Genomic DNA, 16,359 nt, shown 5'->3' with positions numbered 1-16,359 from the left:
CCTAATGAGCGTGGAGACATTAACTACCACAACCGGCTACGAAACTGTTATTTTAACAAGGAGGCTCGGTAATGTGCGTACGCACATAATGTTACGACCCCGCTCATCCACATTCTTGACTTAATTGGCTACCAGACGATGAAGTTTCATTACCGAGCCTCCTTGTTAAAATAACAGTTTCGTAGCCGGTTGTGGTAGTTAATGTCTCCACGCTCATTAGGTGAGATAAATTGAATCCGTTTGACGATTATTTGATGAAATTTGAAGATTATGCGATGAAGCAGAAATTTACAAGTTTGACGATTATTCGATGAAGCAGAAATTTACAAGTTTGACGATTATTCAATGAATCATGCTGAGAGATTTACAAATAGAAATTAATCTTTCAGATAAAATGACTGAAGATAGTACTGCCAATGCGGCTGCAGCTGATGATTCTGCCCAGTACGGGGGAGTGGAGGGACCCAATTCTCAGTATGTGCGACTCATATCTTCAGATGGACATGCATTTGTAGTTAGGAGAGAACACGCTCTCACATCTGGTACCATAAAGGCTATGTTGAGTGGACCTGGACAGTATGCGGAGAATGAGGCTAATGAGGTCAACTTCAGAGAGATTCCGTAAGAAACTTCCAAAATCAGAAATCGAGCATTTTTTGCAATTCATATTTTAAATTTAAGACAATTTGTTATTGTTCCGAGTGGTTCTACTTTTAATCCCGATTTATTTAACCACAATATCGTTTCACCCCCGCACCCACCATTTCACCCCGCAAATTAGCAGTTGACATTGAATGCATATTTTCCATTACTAAGCGGATTACTTAATCGTATGTTCGGTTTTCATAGTTTCATATCTAATCCCATGGACCGCTGAGGCACGGCCAAATGATTATAGCTGCGAAGCTGTAAGCTGAGCGGAGCCATATTGCGATGCTGTTGGCTTTTTGTTTCGTCGTCGGACACTCTTCGTCGTTTTACATTTGTTCACACATCAAAGCTGAAAAAATCAAATTTTGCGAATGACTTCTTCCTTTCATTAACTGCATTTGCTCGCGTGACGTCATTTCTTACTCGCTCTAGTAAAAGTTTTCAGTCTGTTACATGATTAGATTTTGATCAAACGTGACTTACCTCACGCAATAAAAATGACTTTTGCACTTCAAAACTTATGTTTAATTTGAATTAGTTAAGGTCGAAGGAACTTTGAAGGTTGAAGGTCGAATAAAGGCCCCCAATGAAAAGGCTTCTGCGCATTGAATTTTAACAAGCTTTATTAATTTATCGCTGAATGTTTTTTACATAGTTTTTTTGAGAGGCGTCGATAACTTCTTCGAATTATTGCTGTATCTTTTTCTATCTCGATTATACGGCACATAAGTCTATTCTTTCGCAGCTATTCCGGCAATCTGCCGGCTATGTTTATACTAATTTAATAGTCCCAATTATATAAAAGATTAAAATCGGAGTGAAGTGATAGATGGGCTAAATGATAGAGTGGTGAATAAATTGGTGCGGAGCGATAGGGGTTAAATAAATAGGGGTGAAACATGATTATTATTTGATACCACTCTTAATTCCCAATTTTTGGGCCCACCATCCCTTCCAAAGCAAAGCCTTCGTCAGTCTTCTAAGGCCAATTTCGCCAAAGTTAGTCGGTTAGGTTAAAGTTTAGTTAACATGGAATAACTACGCTGATGTATCGAAGCTTGCCTAAGGTAAATCCGAATATTTTCTTGATAAATGTTTCCATTTCTTGGAATTTTTCTAGGGCTTTGTGTTTGATGTTTGTTTTTGTTGCCCATTTTTTCGTATAAAGGTGTCGCTTTTTTTGGCCACACTTTTTAGTAGTTGATGCTCAGTTTTGAGTACTTATGATACTTACTTTGTTCAGAGAGGATTTTGCTTACTGATTACAGCTGTTAACTGCTTAAATGCTTCAAATTACGTTTTGCTTTACTTCATTTTCGATTCCTCGTATGGAAATGGAAATGTGGCCTGTTTTCAGTCTGCGTTTAGCAAAGATGATTCTGTCATTGGATTAGCCTATAGGCGAGTTTGCAATCTTATAATTAGCCTTATATTACTGAAAAGTTCATGAGGGATATTCCAATAGGCTGAAAATTGTTAGAGTGATATCATGTCACAAAGTATTAAATAAAACATACCTATTCTTAATCTAGGTGGTCTTTAGCCTTTGTGTAATCTAAATTGATGCCATTACTTTTAAGCCAACTGAACTCAATTCGCAGGTATTCACCACAACGGCTTTTTAGCAGCTATTTACCACTTATAGTCAAAAAATGCACGAAAATTGTTTTCATATTTTTAATTGCTCTGAAACGAGGCCCTCTTAGCCCTAAGCTATCTGCAATCAATACCAACTGCTCCCATGTTGTCTGGCGGTACTGGCTTGTGTTTAATATCAATTGTGGTGTCGTGGCTTATGCATCAGGCTTCTTTATTCGGTCTTTCTTAATGTTCGTCCGGGTCTTCGTTTCAATATCATTGAGAAAAATTGGATTTTTGGGTGAAACTCCTGCACTCTGCCTTTGACGAAGTTCTCCATTGTTATTTTCTCTATATTATTTGCTTGGATGTTTTTAGGACATTTTTTAGGAGTCGCAATGAGCTTGTGTATGTCAGGTATAAAGAAAAGTCGTTTTTTCTGCTAATTTTTGGCTTTTGGTGATAAATTGTATATATGTTCAATATGAGTGTTCTATTGACTAATGGCTAAAAATGCTTTTATCTTCATCGTTTTGCTATCGGCTTGTTGATTGAACTTATTTTCTATTATGCCGTCTTCGATTTTCCATGATTACTCTCAATATAACGATGACTTGTAATGAAAATAGGTATTGTTGTCAAGTTAGATTGATTTTCTGTTTTTCCGAAACTGGTTTTTTATTTCCAATTGACATATTTCTGATTTTCACTTTACCATCTTGATTTAATATTTGGTTCGCAATCTCCCCGATTTTAGATTCAACTTATGAGCGAAATCTTCTTAAAGCGTGTTTAGCTCAAACTTAGATTGTTGTGATAAAGCTGACCCGTTTTATAATCTTTTTAAATGAATTTGAGCACGGACCGACTATTTTTTGAAGATTGTCCGAGGAAAATACATTTATCTTCTTGGTTACCCAAGGCATTCAGGTTGACTACAGGCAGTAATTAGGATTATAAATCTGAATTTGAAAGGTTACATCGAATCAATTTTCAGGTTCAACATCCAGACCCGATCAACGATTTTTAGTCACCTGAACACCTTATAGCTCAATGTATTGGAAATGAACTTTCTAGCTACAGGTTGGGTTATATGACAATATACCCAATGCCAAAATACCCAATGTGCCAATATGCCCAATCCATTATACCCAATTAATTCCCTTTCATCTTTTCGTCCAATAATCTGATTAGATGTTATCAATCAATGGGTAAATTGGCATTGTGAATTTTGTCCCGAAACTAAAGTTTTGGTAGATGAATTGATTGTGTTTCAGGTCTCATGTACTAAGCAAAGTGTGCCAGTACTTCGCTTACAAGACTAGATACACGAACAGTTCCACAGAGATCCCAGAGTTCCCCATCTCAACAGAAATAGCCCTGGAACTCCTCATGGCATCCAACTTCCTAGATTGCTAACTTAAACTGCCACAATAACATACCCAGGAACCGTTTCCTCCCCTCCCCTCCCCTCCCTTCTCCTGGGGATCGAATATGGCTGTGGTTTTCCACAGGCATATTTATGGCTGTGTTAATCAGTATTTGACTGCCGCCTTTGAGCCACAAAAATTTGATTGAGTGTAGCAACTCCTTCATATTTCCTACTCTAATAGGTCGTTTTCTGTAACGAATGTATATTAGACATCTGTTATTGACCTATCCAGTTTTAATATCAGATTGGAATTAGGCCGAGTGAAACAATCAATAACGAGTGTCAGAAAACAATAGTCTAACCGAATTAAGTTACTGATGAACATAACAAAAAGTCAATTAACTGAGTTATCCAATAATTTATTGTTCCAATAAATGTCCATTAACAGCATCCCCTGACGTATCAATAAATTAGCGTAATTTTAAAATTTATGTGCATACCTAAATTAATATTTTTGGACACATAATGTACATTCATTTTTTTCGGCGACTAGAACTATCGCTATCAGACGTTATTAATTAAAGTACGTATTATTTTTGTTCAGGTAGGCTTACGAGGGAAATTTTTAATAAGGGGAAGGAAAGGAAACAAATCCGAAACCCGCCCACCAGTAAGGGGGTCACGCCTTGTAGCCACCTAAAAGGCTAGTGAATTATAGTACTCTCCAGTTTGTGATTGCCAGATGACGGAGCAATCAAGATTGTGAGAACTTAGAGGACAGATCTTTGCATAGTTTTTGTTATGATGTAATGAATTGTTATTAGACAGTGTAAATGTTGAATGCGCAAGTCGGCCTGTGCGTTTTGTTGGACTTGTAAATAGTGTTTAATTAATTATTCAACTTGTGTTGTTAATAACCACCGTCTCAAACGGCTATTACTTGCGCGCTTTTTAACGACTCGAAGACAAGTTTTGGTGATCTTAGGATTTTACGACTCAGAAAATTGGCGAAGTGTTTTTTAAGATTGGAAAAGGCAGTATGGTTTTCTGTTTCTGTTACGACTCGGACAAGAGTTATGGTGATCTATTTTAATACGTGAGCGGGGAGCGTGTACAAAAAACCGGAAGGTCAGGGATAATGAGGTTTGAAAGAATTATTTTGGTTCACAATTTCGAGGAGCGGGTATTTTATTAATACCTTCTTTCGAAACAGCTAGTAAAGTATGAAAAAAATTTGCCAAGTGAGCTTATTTGCCCACAGCCGTCTTATGCAGGCTGTTTTTAATAGCCGCAAAGCAAGAGCTGGGGTTATTATTTGTATTCTCTTTGATTTTTTTTATATCGCAAAAATTTTGACACAGTCACTTCACATCTGCTTTTTGTTCAATCCACGCAATTTTGGCTGCATTGCTTGCGTGACTTCAGTTTCGACTCTTAGGTTTTTCGTTCATTCGCCTCAATAAGTTTTGGGGCACACGTGACTTACCTAACTCTCAAGAACTTCCTTACCCTGAAATTAACTTTACTTCAATTCAAATAGAAAGGGTCAAGTGAATATGTGTCACTTTAACTGAAGGTTATTTGAGACAAGCTAATAGAATCATCAATAAGTTATACAGGTTCTTAATCAAAATGTAGCATATCCTTATTTAATAAAATGAACTTTCTTTCTAATCTCCTTTACTATCTTCTTGCGACAGCAGATCGGCAAAGTTATAGCGGCTATTTTCTTGCAATCTGACAGCTTGTTGGAAGTTTGTATCTCGAGGCTTAATGCTGACTGAATTGCGTTTAGGTGAAATCTTTTTTGACTCTTTGGAGAGCAAGATTTTGTTCAATCACTCCAGTAAGATTGTGGGCGCAAGTGACTTACCTGACTTTCAAACATGACTCCTCAAAATCAAAATCTTTGACCATAGAAAATGGGGTGGTTCACATCAATTGAAGGTTTTTTGAGAACAGCTAGTAGAAGCAGCCACAAATTATACATAATTGTAGCCAAAATAAGAAAGCTCAGCAAATGAAAAGCGACCAAAAGTTCGCTTCTTTCGGACTGTATTTTTTCTTTCTGAGCGTGCAGATCTATGAAGCCATCGTGGCTAGATGATGGCTATCTGCCCCGCCAGCTAATTTTAGCTTTAAGTTTTATGTTGTCTAGGATGCGTAGTCAAATTGAATCCTATTAATCTGAAGCGCTTTCTTTTCTGGATTGCGTGAATACTTGATTGTATAACGCAGTTTTTATTGAAATTTGAAAAAAAAATTGTGAAATTCTTTTTTTTGATTCATCTCAATTTCTTAGTTTTTTGTCTTCACAAAATTAGAAGTTTGAGAGCTTATTCTGGTTTTACCAACTTGTTGGGAACAATTTAATTGTTTGGCTGTCTTTTTGAAATTTTCTATGTTTGTACTAAATGAAAATCTATGCTTGTACTAAATGAAAAAGTTTTAATTTTTCTGAATATAAAAGGTTAATTTATTTTTGGCAAAATTTTTGTTCTGTCGTTTAATTTAAAAATGGTTTTTTTTTCTGGGATTAAATGCTTTCGGCCCTTGATAAAATTTACTTGAAATTTATTTTTCAAGCCCTTCCCTGAATGCTGATGTCTATGGTTTTTTAATTGTATTCTAATTCACTATAGAAGAAGAAAATAATTTTCAGTTTTTATTTAGAGGGCATTTTACGAAATTTTTTCATTTTGCGATTTCTGTTCTGTTTTCTCCGTACATTGTTTATTTATATCTCAATTGAAGCTGATTTCGTTAGACAGTTTCTCTTTTTAGATTGAATTTGAAGCCAAAATTGAAGTGTAAAAAAACAGTGACTTAATTGAAGCGTGGAGCGAAAAGAGTCTTTTTTATTGCTGTTTTTGAAAGAGCCAAAGATTGAGCTGGAACAAAAGTGTTCCAGGTGAGCAAATTTTTGAGCGCCTTTTTCATACTGTTGTGCTTTGGTTTTAACTAAAGCTCATTGGTTTGAAAGTTTCAAAAATCTCTGTCAAAGGTTATTTTCAAAAATCTCTGTCAAAGATAATTTTTGGTTAAAAAATGAACTTTCATCAAATGTGCTTGTAAATGAAAGTTTTTGAAATTTTGGACTTTTTTAGGCTTTTTTGCTCTTTTGATGTGTTGAGTTGTTTTGATTAGGACTCGAACCGTGATATTTGGGTTGTAGATTTTTTAGTTAAAAATTGTTACAATTTGCTTGCAATAAAGCAGGCCTTTGCTGAAAAAAAAAGCTGAGAAATGCAAATTAGATTTCCTTGAGAGCTTTCTGTGGCTTGCATGATGGCTTGAAAAAAGTGTGAACATAGAGGTAACATAGATGAATTAGAACTTGTGGGAGTTGTGTGGTCGAGCGAAATTATAAAAGTTTCCTGCATGACGGGACTAGTCGGGTCTATAATCGGCAAAAAATACTTTGAAAAAACGAAACTGTCATCTCTGTAAGGACGGATCACAAAACAAATGTGGTTACCATGTGGCTCTCTGATGCAGCAGAGAAGCGCTATAACCACCACAACCAATTTCGGCGGGATTGTCTGTTCTCAGCCTGTTTCGTGGATAGTCTCTGTCCTGTTTGTGACCGATAGTCTTTTCTACCCGATAGCAACTCCAGACAGGGTGATGTTTATTGAACAATCATGGCTAAGCTGAATCCAGCAGCTTTAAATATGAAAAGGGGTTATCTTTTTATCAAAACACTCATGTCTGCAGCTGGAGAGAATATTGTTGCATAGTCGGCGATTTCTTTGGACAGAAAAAATAAATTTTGTTATGAAAATTGCAGAAGAGTAGCCACTGAAACGCTTTGTTGAGTTTTCTTACCATTCAAAAGACCTGAAAACGAGTTGCTGCGTTGACCAATGCACGGAATCCATTCCGAGGAATCCATTATTGCAGTCAGTCGATTGACCCAATCGATGTCAATTGTTTTGATTAGAGAATTGGGGTCACTGGGGTCATGCAAAATTCAAGACAGATGTGAGCAAGACTCCTGCTGTCTTTCAAATTTTTATCGTGATTAACGTGTCATTTTTAGTCGGCCAGAAAATCTGATTTTTTTATTTGAACTCCCGGGTCGAGGTGTCACCGCCATTCAACGCAAATTTATGTAAGATGAGCGGTGTATGTGGTGAAATTACATAAATCAGGCGCTGAATGCGGTGAAAAAAAACTTTATCGCCTGGTAGCGGTGAAATTACAAAATTTCACCGCCGATTTTAGCGGTGGATTTACATAAATTCAGCGCTCCGAAAAAGGTGTCCAAATTATGTGAGATAAGTGGTGATTGCGATGAAATTACATAAATTCACCGCTTAACTTGGTGGTGAACTTAGATAAATTCACCGCTTAGAAAAAAACGTTAAAATTGTGTGAGTTCAGCAGTGAATGCGGTGAAACTAATGTGGATTAAGGGAGGAATTGTTAGATTTGAGCCCCCCCCCCCCATAATTATCCCTGAATCTTACATCTTTTTAACATTTTTTTCTAAGCGATGAATTTCTGTAATTTCACCACTAAAGTAAGCGGTGAACTTACAAAAAAGCACCACATTTCACCGCTCAAATAAGTAATTTCACCACTAAAGATCGCAAATCGTACAAAACTGCGCATGTTCTACAGAAAGCAGAAGGAATTTGATTTATATTCAAAACAAATATATAGGAATTTAGTGATAGATGGCGCAGTTGAAGAAGAAGAGCATGACATGCATGGGGTGCGAGGTTTGAACCCTTGTAAGGGCGGTGAATTGCGGTGACTTTTTGTAAGTTCACCGCTTACTATAGCGGTTAAATTATATAATTTCACTGCTTTTCACCCCAAATATATGTACAAAATTTGCGGTGAAAAAAAGCAACTTTTCACTGCATATCTTACATATTTTTGCGATTAATCCTTGACCCGGATGAAATTTGAGTTTATTCCCACCCATTTCATTCCGGACTCTAGACTGGCAAGTGCGGAGTTACTGAAATAAACTATAGGAAAGTAATTAAACCTAACATCAATCGGAATGTTTTACAACTACAAAAAGATTCCAAATTACCGATAGGATCAGGACCAAACAAATTCCAACTGCTTGTTTCGCTACAAATAATTCGTTTGAATACAAAAAGGGAGAAAGATTGGAAGTGTTTGTTTTTGTATTTTATTTGGTAAATTGAACTTAAAAAGGACAGATTTGGTTGCCTCGATGTTTATTTCCAGTTATTTGTCGGAAAATTGTGTTTGAATTCAAAATCTTGCAGGAAGCTTGCAAGATTCTTGCAAAGTTTCACATTCAAAAGGCCTTTACGAAAAAAAATCATATAGGTTCAGTTCTGTTGATCAAGAATTATCATATCAGTCGTTTCATTTTCTTTTCAGTTAGTTTTAGCTACCAAAAATACACAAATAAATTTTGCAGAATTCCAAAACTTGCAAGATTCTTGCAAGATTCTAGCAAGATTCCTGCAAGATTTAAATCCGCTCATCACTAGGGGTTATTGCGTAATGTACCTGTGACATAAACAAAACACATATCTGGTGGAGAAATAGACAATACAGGGTTGAAAAAAAATCGATCTTTGAAAAATCATTTGAAAGAATGAGTACAGTCAACAAATTAGAACGATTTCTAATCCTTATCTAAATTTGAGTTATAAGTTAATGCGGCGCCTCTGTTAATCACTTTCCAGTGCTTGCAATTTTCCTTCTGCCGTTCAGGAAGTTGCGAGATAACTTTTCTATTCTATCTTCTGTTTAAATCTCTCACTTCCTAAAGGCAACTTTTCCCAAAGAAACAGTACAAGTACTCTGCAATTATTGCCTGCAGCTACAAACAAAGCTACCGTAGATTGACATACACAAATTGAGATAAAGGGCCAACAATTCTTACCAAGTTTGATCACTATCTATTCAAGTGCAACAGTTAAACCCACTTAATGTCTAATGCGCCCGGAATCGAATTATTCCAGATTCAGCTACTCCAAACTCTTCACCACGACCCCCCTCCCCCTCGCACACCAGCAAATGCAAAATACAAAGGACATACGCAATCTCACACACACACACACACATACACACACAAACACACACACACACGCAACACACACACACACACGCATACACACACTCACATACACACATATATACTCACACGAACATACATAAATACATACATACAAATATGCAACAACCCGCCGCTGTTCATATATAGCGTGTTTTCCGCCTCTTTCGTTTCATTCAACATGTTTTTAATCCCCCCTTAACAATTCTGCCTTTTTCCCTGCTTTGTGTAGTGTTCTTTCCCTGTTTGTCTCTTCCAAAACCACCCCAGGCTTTGTGGAGCCTAATTTGGTCTAGTTCAGAGTTAGATAACCAAAATAAGCCAAGACCAAAACTGCAAGTGAATAAGTTATGTGTGTTGCAAACATTTACTTCAAATTTAGATTATAATATTTATATCTTAATCCGAACATTCAAACTCGAATTCGCGAAGCCGAAGAAGAAGGAAGAAACTGTTATAAATTAAAACTACCAGCACTAGTAATAGCAGTTATAATAAGTTAGTAGCAACCACTAGACCTTAATAGTTGAAGTGAATGACTTCAATTGAGCGTTTTTAATTCCTATCAACCACCCCGCTTTATTTTTCCTTATTCCTTTCAATTCCTACTTTTTCCAAAATATCCTCCCTATTTTCATTCATTCAATAACAACAATCCCCTTTTTCATTTCCTAAAAGTGCTCCATATATATCTTTTATGCAGTAGTATTTAAACGCTTAAATATTTCCAGCTAATACTACCTATACTATTTTAGTGCTAAAGGTATATAGCGTCCGCCTGTTGTATATATACGTATGTGTATGTATATATGTGTGTATATACACACAAACCGTACGCAATGTTATACGCACACGTATTTCAATAGCGGCTCCACTCATAGTAATCAGGAACAGGTAATTCAATCATGGCAGACGCGAAAATCTGTTTTTACTCCATACAAACCCTCATGTACTCATTCTTCCCCTCCAAGCTTTCTGGACCTGTTTTTAATTGAATTTGAGACCCACTTTTGATCATTTTCACCCTCTTGAAAGACATGACAACATTGTGCGCAGTTTGTGGCCTTATTACACTTTCAAAAGTCGCACAGAACAAGAGAACGGCAGTTGTTAATTGCACCGCGGGGGATCTAAAGGTAAGAGAGAGTTCAAATTGCTTCAAATGGAATTGGTCAGTTAGATTTTTGTACCTCCCTTCAGCTCCAAGGATGAAACTTGTGCTCTGAGGACGAAGTTTTTGCTTCCAACAGCCTGTATGAGTAATTCGTTTTTCGTTATTTTTTGCACAGATGATGGTTTTTTGGTCTAATAGAACCCGGATTGAGGTGTAAGGCGTTAAAAACCGCTCAAAAATTCAAGCAATATTGTGAATTTTCGTTAGAAATTCTCGGTTCTTTGCGTTGAATTTGAAAAAAAAACGTTGCCAAAACTAAAAACTACTTCCAGAAATTAATTCAACGTTACGATAACAGCATAGTAACTGTAACAAAATCTTAAATATAACTTTGACAGGCCTTCGAATCGTGCTGTTAAATTTTTCTCGTGCAATAAAACTAAACTTTACTTGTTACTTCCGTTATACCTCATTTACTCAGCATGCATGTGAGTATGGGATTCTGCAATTCGTGCCACACTTTACTACGACGCCTTCGTGCTTCAAAAACATTTTTTTGTGCACAGGTTTTATTTTGCAGTGTATTGATTGCCGAAACTTGTTACAGCAGATATCAAAAACCTACGTGTTAGGTTTAGAAACTTTTATTCATCTTACTTAAAATTAAAAAACGACGTTTAAAAATTTGTTGATTAATTTTATATCTCTGTACGTGTGAGTACGTGTTTCAATCATCACAAATAAGTTGGAAAAGTTAAACGATTATAAGTCAAAGCATTTTATAAGCAAGGATAACCTTTCAATCTGACCTTTATGCAAGTTTTGTTTTTCAAGTCGCTTGACGCAGATAAAATTATGTTTTCGCAGATCTAATTAAACCAAGGCAAAAAATATTCAACTATTTTTTTAGCTGAAGAAGCGCATTGAGTCAATTGTTGGCACCCTTTCAGTCCTAGCAGAGTTCTTTCAGAATAGTTTTTGTTTGAGTAAAAACTTAGAAGAAACAAGAAAATAACAATGAGCAGGCAATTTGCCTCAAATAAGCATTTTTGAGGCGGTCTTGTAATACCTTCTCCAAAATTCAATCAAATGGGATTCTTAGGATATCTGGTTTTCTACAATAGGATCTCCAGAAATCTTCACAGCTCTGAATATCTGCCAGAAATAGACCGTCCTTATTTGTTTTATCTGTCTCTGAGAACAACGCTCAGAAACACTTATTGAATGGTCTTTGTTATCACACTTAATGCTTTACTTTGCAAAAGAGTTCAATTGATTTCATAATTTCTATATATTCTGCCAATTTATCTAAATTTTTCTTCAATCATATTGAAAGCTTTATTTTTTTATGATGGAACAGTAAGCTCGAAATATTGAATCAGTTCGCTATCAGTTGGAGGTCAAGGGTCGTTACGAGAATGAGTATTTTCGAGCGACTTTAAGATTCTTCTGAAACAAACCCTAAAGTAACGTTCTTTGTTTTCTCTACAGAGATAGTCATTTTAAATGGAAGTGATTTAATTTAATAACTTTTAGCAAACTCAAAAGGTTGTCAAAAACAAGTCCAGGGATTTTTAATGCCCATGGTTTTTACTTTCGTTCGAATCTCACAGTGTAAAAAAGAATTTATTATTTGTAGTTGTCAATCATGCTGATATTTAGAAATACGATGAAACAAATAACGTATTAGGAACTCAGTGTTAAAAATATTAACCATAATAATTCCATCACCATCGTTAAGTAATCAAACTTCGAAATCGAATTGTTAGAAATTTCAAGGGTCCGTAACAACATTGTTGATATGTTTTAAATAAGCTCTCGTTGTGATTACTTCATTTGCATATTTTTATACAGGCAGCAGCTGATTGGACTAGAAAATTGCAAAAAACAATCTAATGCGCAAGTACCCCCTCATCACTGTTTCAAACTTTTGTTTTACTCATCGGGAGCCAAGAAGTTATTTCACCGGTAAGAAATGCATCCGTTGTCAACATTTCCTCCTGCAATATAAATTTTACATTTTACTTCCGTTACTTCTCATTTACTCAGTATGCATGAGAACATGTAAATTGTGCCACATTGTACTACAATGCATTCGTGCCACAAAAACAGTTTTTCGCGATTGAATTCTTTGGCAGTGTACTGATTATCAAAACTTTTTACAGCAGATATCAAAAACCTAAGTTTTAGGTCCAGATATTTGTAATTGATGTTTTTTTTTAAATTAAGAAACGATGTTTAAAAATTGTTTGAATGGTTTTATATCTCATTACGTGTGAGTACCTGTTCTAATCACCACAAAGAAGTTAAAAATTTTTTTTACTTCACAAAAAAGAGACAGCTATTGAATGCAAACCACTCAAGAAGACGATGAATTTTAAAAAAATTTATCTGATCTTCTGTGTAATTGGCTGCTGTTTTGACTAATTGTAGGAGACATTTTTGAAAATAGATCTTTGTAATCATACAAAGATGATAATTTCTGGTCAGTGCATTGCTTGAACTATTTCGATTTCTTAGAATTCAACTGTTGCTATAGATTTAAAGTTTATAGCAATCTCTAAGCAGAGAAAAGATTTCAAGCTGACTTTTGTGCAAGTTTTGTTTTTCAAATCTTTAATTTTATCTGTTTCAAGACTCCGATAAAATTATGTTTTTGCAGATCTAAACAGAACAAGGCGAAAATATCCATCTGCTTTTTGGCTGAAAAAGCGCATTGACCAAAATGTTGGCACACTTTCAGTCCTAGCTCAGTTGTTTCAGAATAGTTGCTTGAGTAAAACCTGAGAAATAACAAGAAAAAATGAGCAAGCAATTTGCCTCAAATAAATTTTTTTCTATCGATTCAATTGAGTTCAATTGATTTCATTATTTTCATATATTCTACCAGTTTATCTAAGTCATAGTCTGACATTTTCTCATCATCTTTACTGGCCATCAGTCTTTTAAACATCAGTATGCGTTGAGCAGAGGGGAAACTAATATAGCTCCTTTTAGAAGGTTCTGTCACATCAGATTAAATGCCCTGAAAAATATGGTTCTGAATTAGGATTTTGTAAATTTAAGTCTCTATTTAAGTAAGTGTACTTTTATGTCTTATGTTTGATTAGTGAGATTGTTTTTGAAACTGAGATTTGATCGATTCGGCACTAAACTCCATTTATTTCCTTTTCTTCATTAGAAACTGATTAATTGATAGATTCAAAATGTTTTCACAGGTCACTCAATTCAGTGTTTATGAAATTTTTGCTGTCTGTTTTGCTTCTAACTTCCTCGGTAAACTCAACAAGTGTATCAATAAATGTATCAATAGCTAACGTAATGGGATTTAGAAATTTGGTAGTTTGACCCTTTCGAAACGTTTCAAACATTTTCGCTGCAGCAACAATTAATTCTGTTCCCCCCAACTTAGTGAGCATAAATTTTTTATGACCCCCAGGCCCACGTGCTATTTTTTTTACATAGAAACGTGCTATATAACAACATATAATTTTTAACTGGAGGTCATAAAAAACACTGGGGGGGGGGGGGGAACAGAATAGATCCAATCATTGAGACTGAACGACAATTTTCATTATCTGACTGACATATCATCTTTTGTGGTAAAATTGTAGTAAAACTGCATTTTTGATCGTCCTTAAACATTTCACTCTTTAGGAATGGCCTGGACGAGCGCCGATCAAAAATTGTTCCAGACTCAATTGGGCGATTCTGCATAACAATTTTAAATTGTCCAAGCTTTTAACTGCCCTTGGGGATGGACAATTAGTTTGATGGGGCTTGAACTTTTTTAGATTTGATAATGTCATATTGTCTTTCTTACAGTGACAAATTAGATTTTGATTTCTTTGGTGCATCGCACGAGGGGTTGTTGGTCTACGAACACTTGCTTGAACTGAACCATATAAATAGCCGAGCGTCTAAAGTTTCCAGTTTGTCAAACATATCGCATTCAATTATCAGCTAGTTGTTCTTAACTCGATTGCATAGACGCATTTAGGTTACAATATTTACTTAGTGAAATCATTCTTAAATAAAATCGTAGTGATGATTTCGAGATCTGTAATTGAGTCATTTAGAGCTTTCGATCCAGTTTTTGCTCATTAAAAGTTGAAATGTTCGTTTTTCCCGACCAATTGACATTTTTGACATTTGGGCCTCAAGTACTTTAAATATTTTTAAAAGTGTATCAATAGTTGTATTTATAGTATATCCGTTTGCTACAAATTCCACAATAATTAACTAATAACAAATTTAGTCAAACTTTAACTACTCAGCTAATATATGAAAAATATTTAGAAATTTTTAACGTTAAATCTGAATGAACACTTTTTTCCATGAGCCCCCCCCCCCCAAAAAAAAAAAAAATGGGACATAAACAAGACTAAGGGCGTTAGGAATTGACATCAACCTCAATATTTGCCTCGAGAGCATTTTGCATTCAAGTTAATCAGCAGCTCATTTATATCAATTGAGTGACATTTTCACATAATCCAATCAAGCCTTAATGGCCAAATAGAGTTGGGAAGATTACTTTCCCAATAAGGGAAATGGGAATATCCGACACTGATAGCAGGCACATCCTCAACAGCTAATGATCTACATCCCCAAATACTTAACATCCCCCCTCCCACCACCACCACCACTCCCCCCCCCTATTTACACTCCGATGCACAATAACACACAAACAACACACACACACACACAACACACACATACACACACACGCATATATTATATATATATATAATATAATATATATATATATATAATATATATATATATATAAATATATATATATATATATATATATATATATATATAACTCTTGTATAGTTATATATATATATATATATATATATATATACATATATATATATATATACATATATATATATATATATTTATATTTATAGAGATACATATATATATATATATATTTATATATATATATATATATGTATATATATATATATATATATATATATATATATATATATGATTATATATATTTATATACATATATTATATATATATATACATATATATATATATACTTACATATATATATATATATATATATATATATATATAACTATACAAGAGTTATATATATATATATATATAATTATATATATATATATATATAAATATATATATATATATATATATATATATATATTACTCTTGTATAGTTATATATATATATATATATATATATATATATATATACATATATATATACATATATATATATATATATATATTTATATTTATATTTATAGAGATACATATATATATATATATATATATATATATATATATATGTATATATATGTATATATATATATTATATATATGATTTTATATATTTATATACATATATTATATATATATATATATATATATACTTACATATATATATATATATATATATATATATATATATATACATATATATATATATATATATATATATATATATATATATGTAAGTATATATATATATATATATATATAATATATGTATATAAATATATAAAATCATATATATATATATATATATATACATATATATACATATATATATAT

The 16,359-nt window shown here is 34.0% G+C and overlaps 2 protein-coding genes across 2 annotated transcripts in view; one reads left to right on the top strand and one right to left on the bottom strand.

Annotated features, from left to right (window-relative positions):
* LOC142334816 (neuropeptide S receptor-like) overlaps positions 1 to 16,359 on the bottom strand; it is a 311,777-nt gene that overhangs the window by 231,298 nt on the left and 64,120 nt on the right. The window lies entirely within an intron of this gene.
* LOC142345479 (elongin-C-like) lies at positions 394 to 4,506 on the top strand. Its single transcript, XM_075397547.1, has 2 exons — positions 394 to 621; positions 3,507 to 4,506. The coding sequence occupies exons 1-2, from the start codon at positions 395 to 397 to the stop codon at positions 3,646 to 3,648; spliced, it is 369 nt and encodes a 122-aa protein (XP_075253662.1). The 5' UTR covers position 394; the 3' UTR covers positions 3,649 to 4,506.

This window comes from Convolutriloba macropyga, chromosome 1, assembly GCF_964194025.1.
Source record: "Convolutriloba macropyga chromosome 1, txConMacr16.3, whole genome shotgun sequence".
NCBI classification, from domain to species: domain Eukaryota; kingdom Metazoa; phylum Xenacoelomorpha; order Acoela; family Convolutidae; genus Convolutriloba; species Convolutriloba macropyga.
This window is presented reverse-complemented; position numbering and strand designations above follow the sequence as displayed.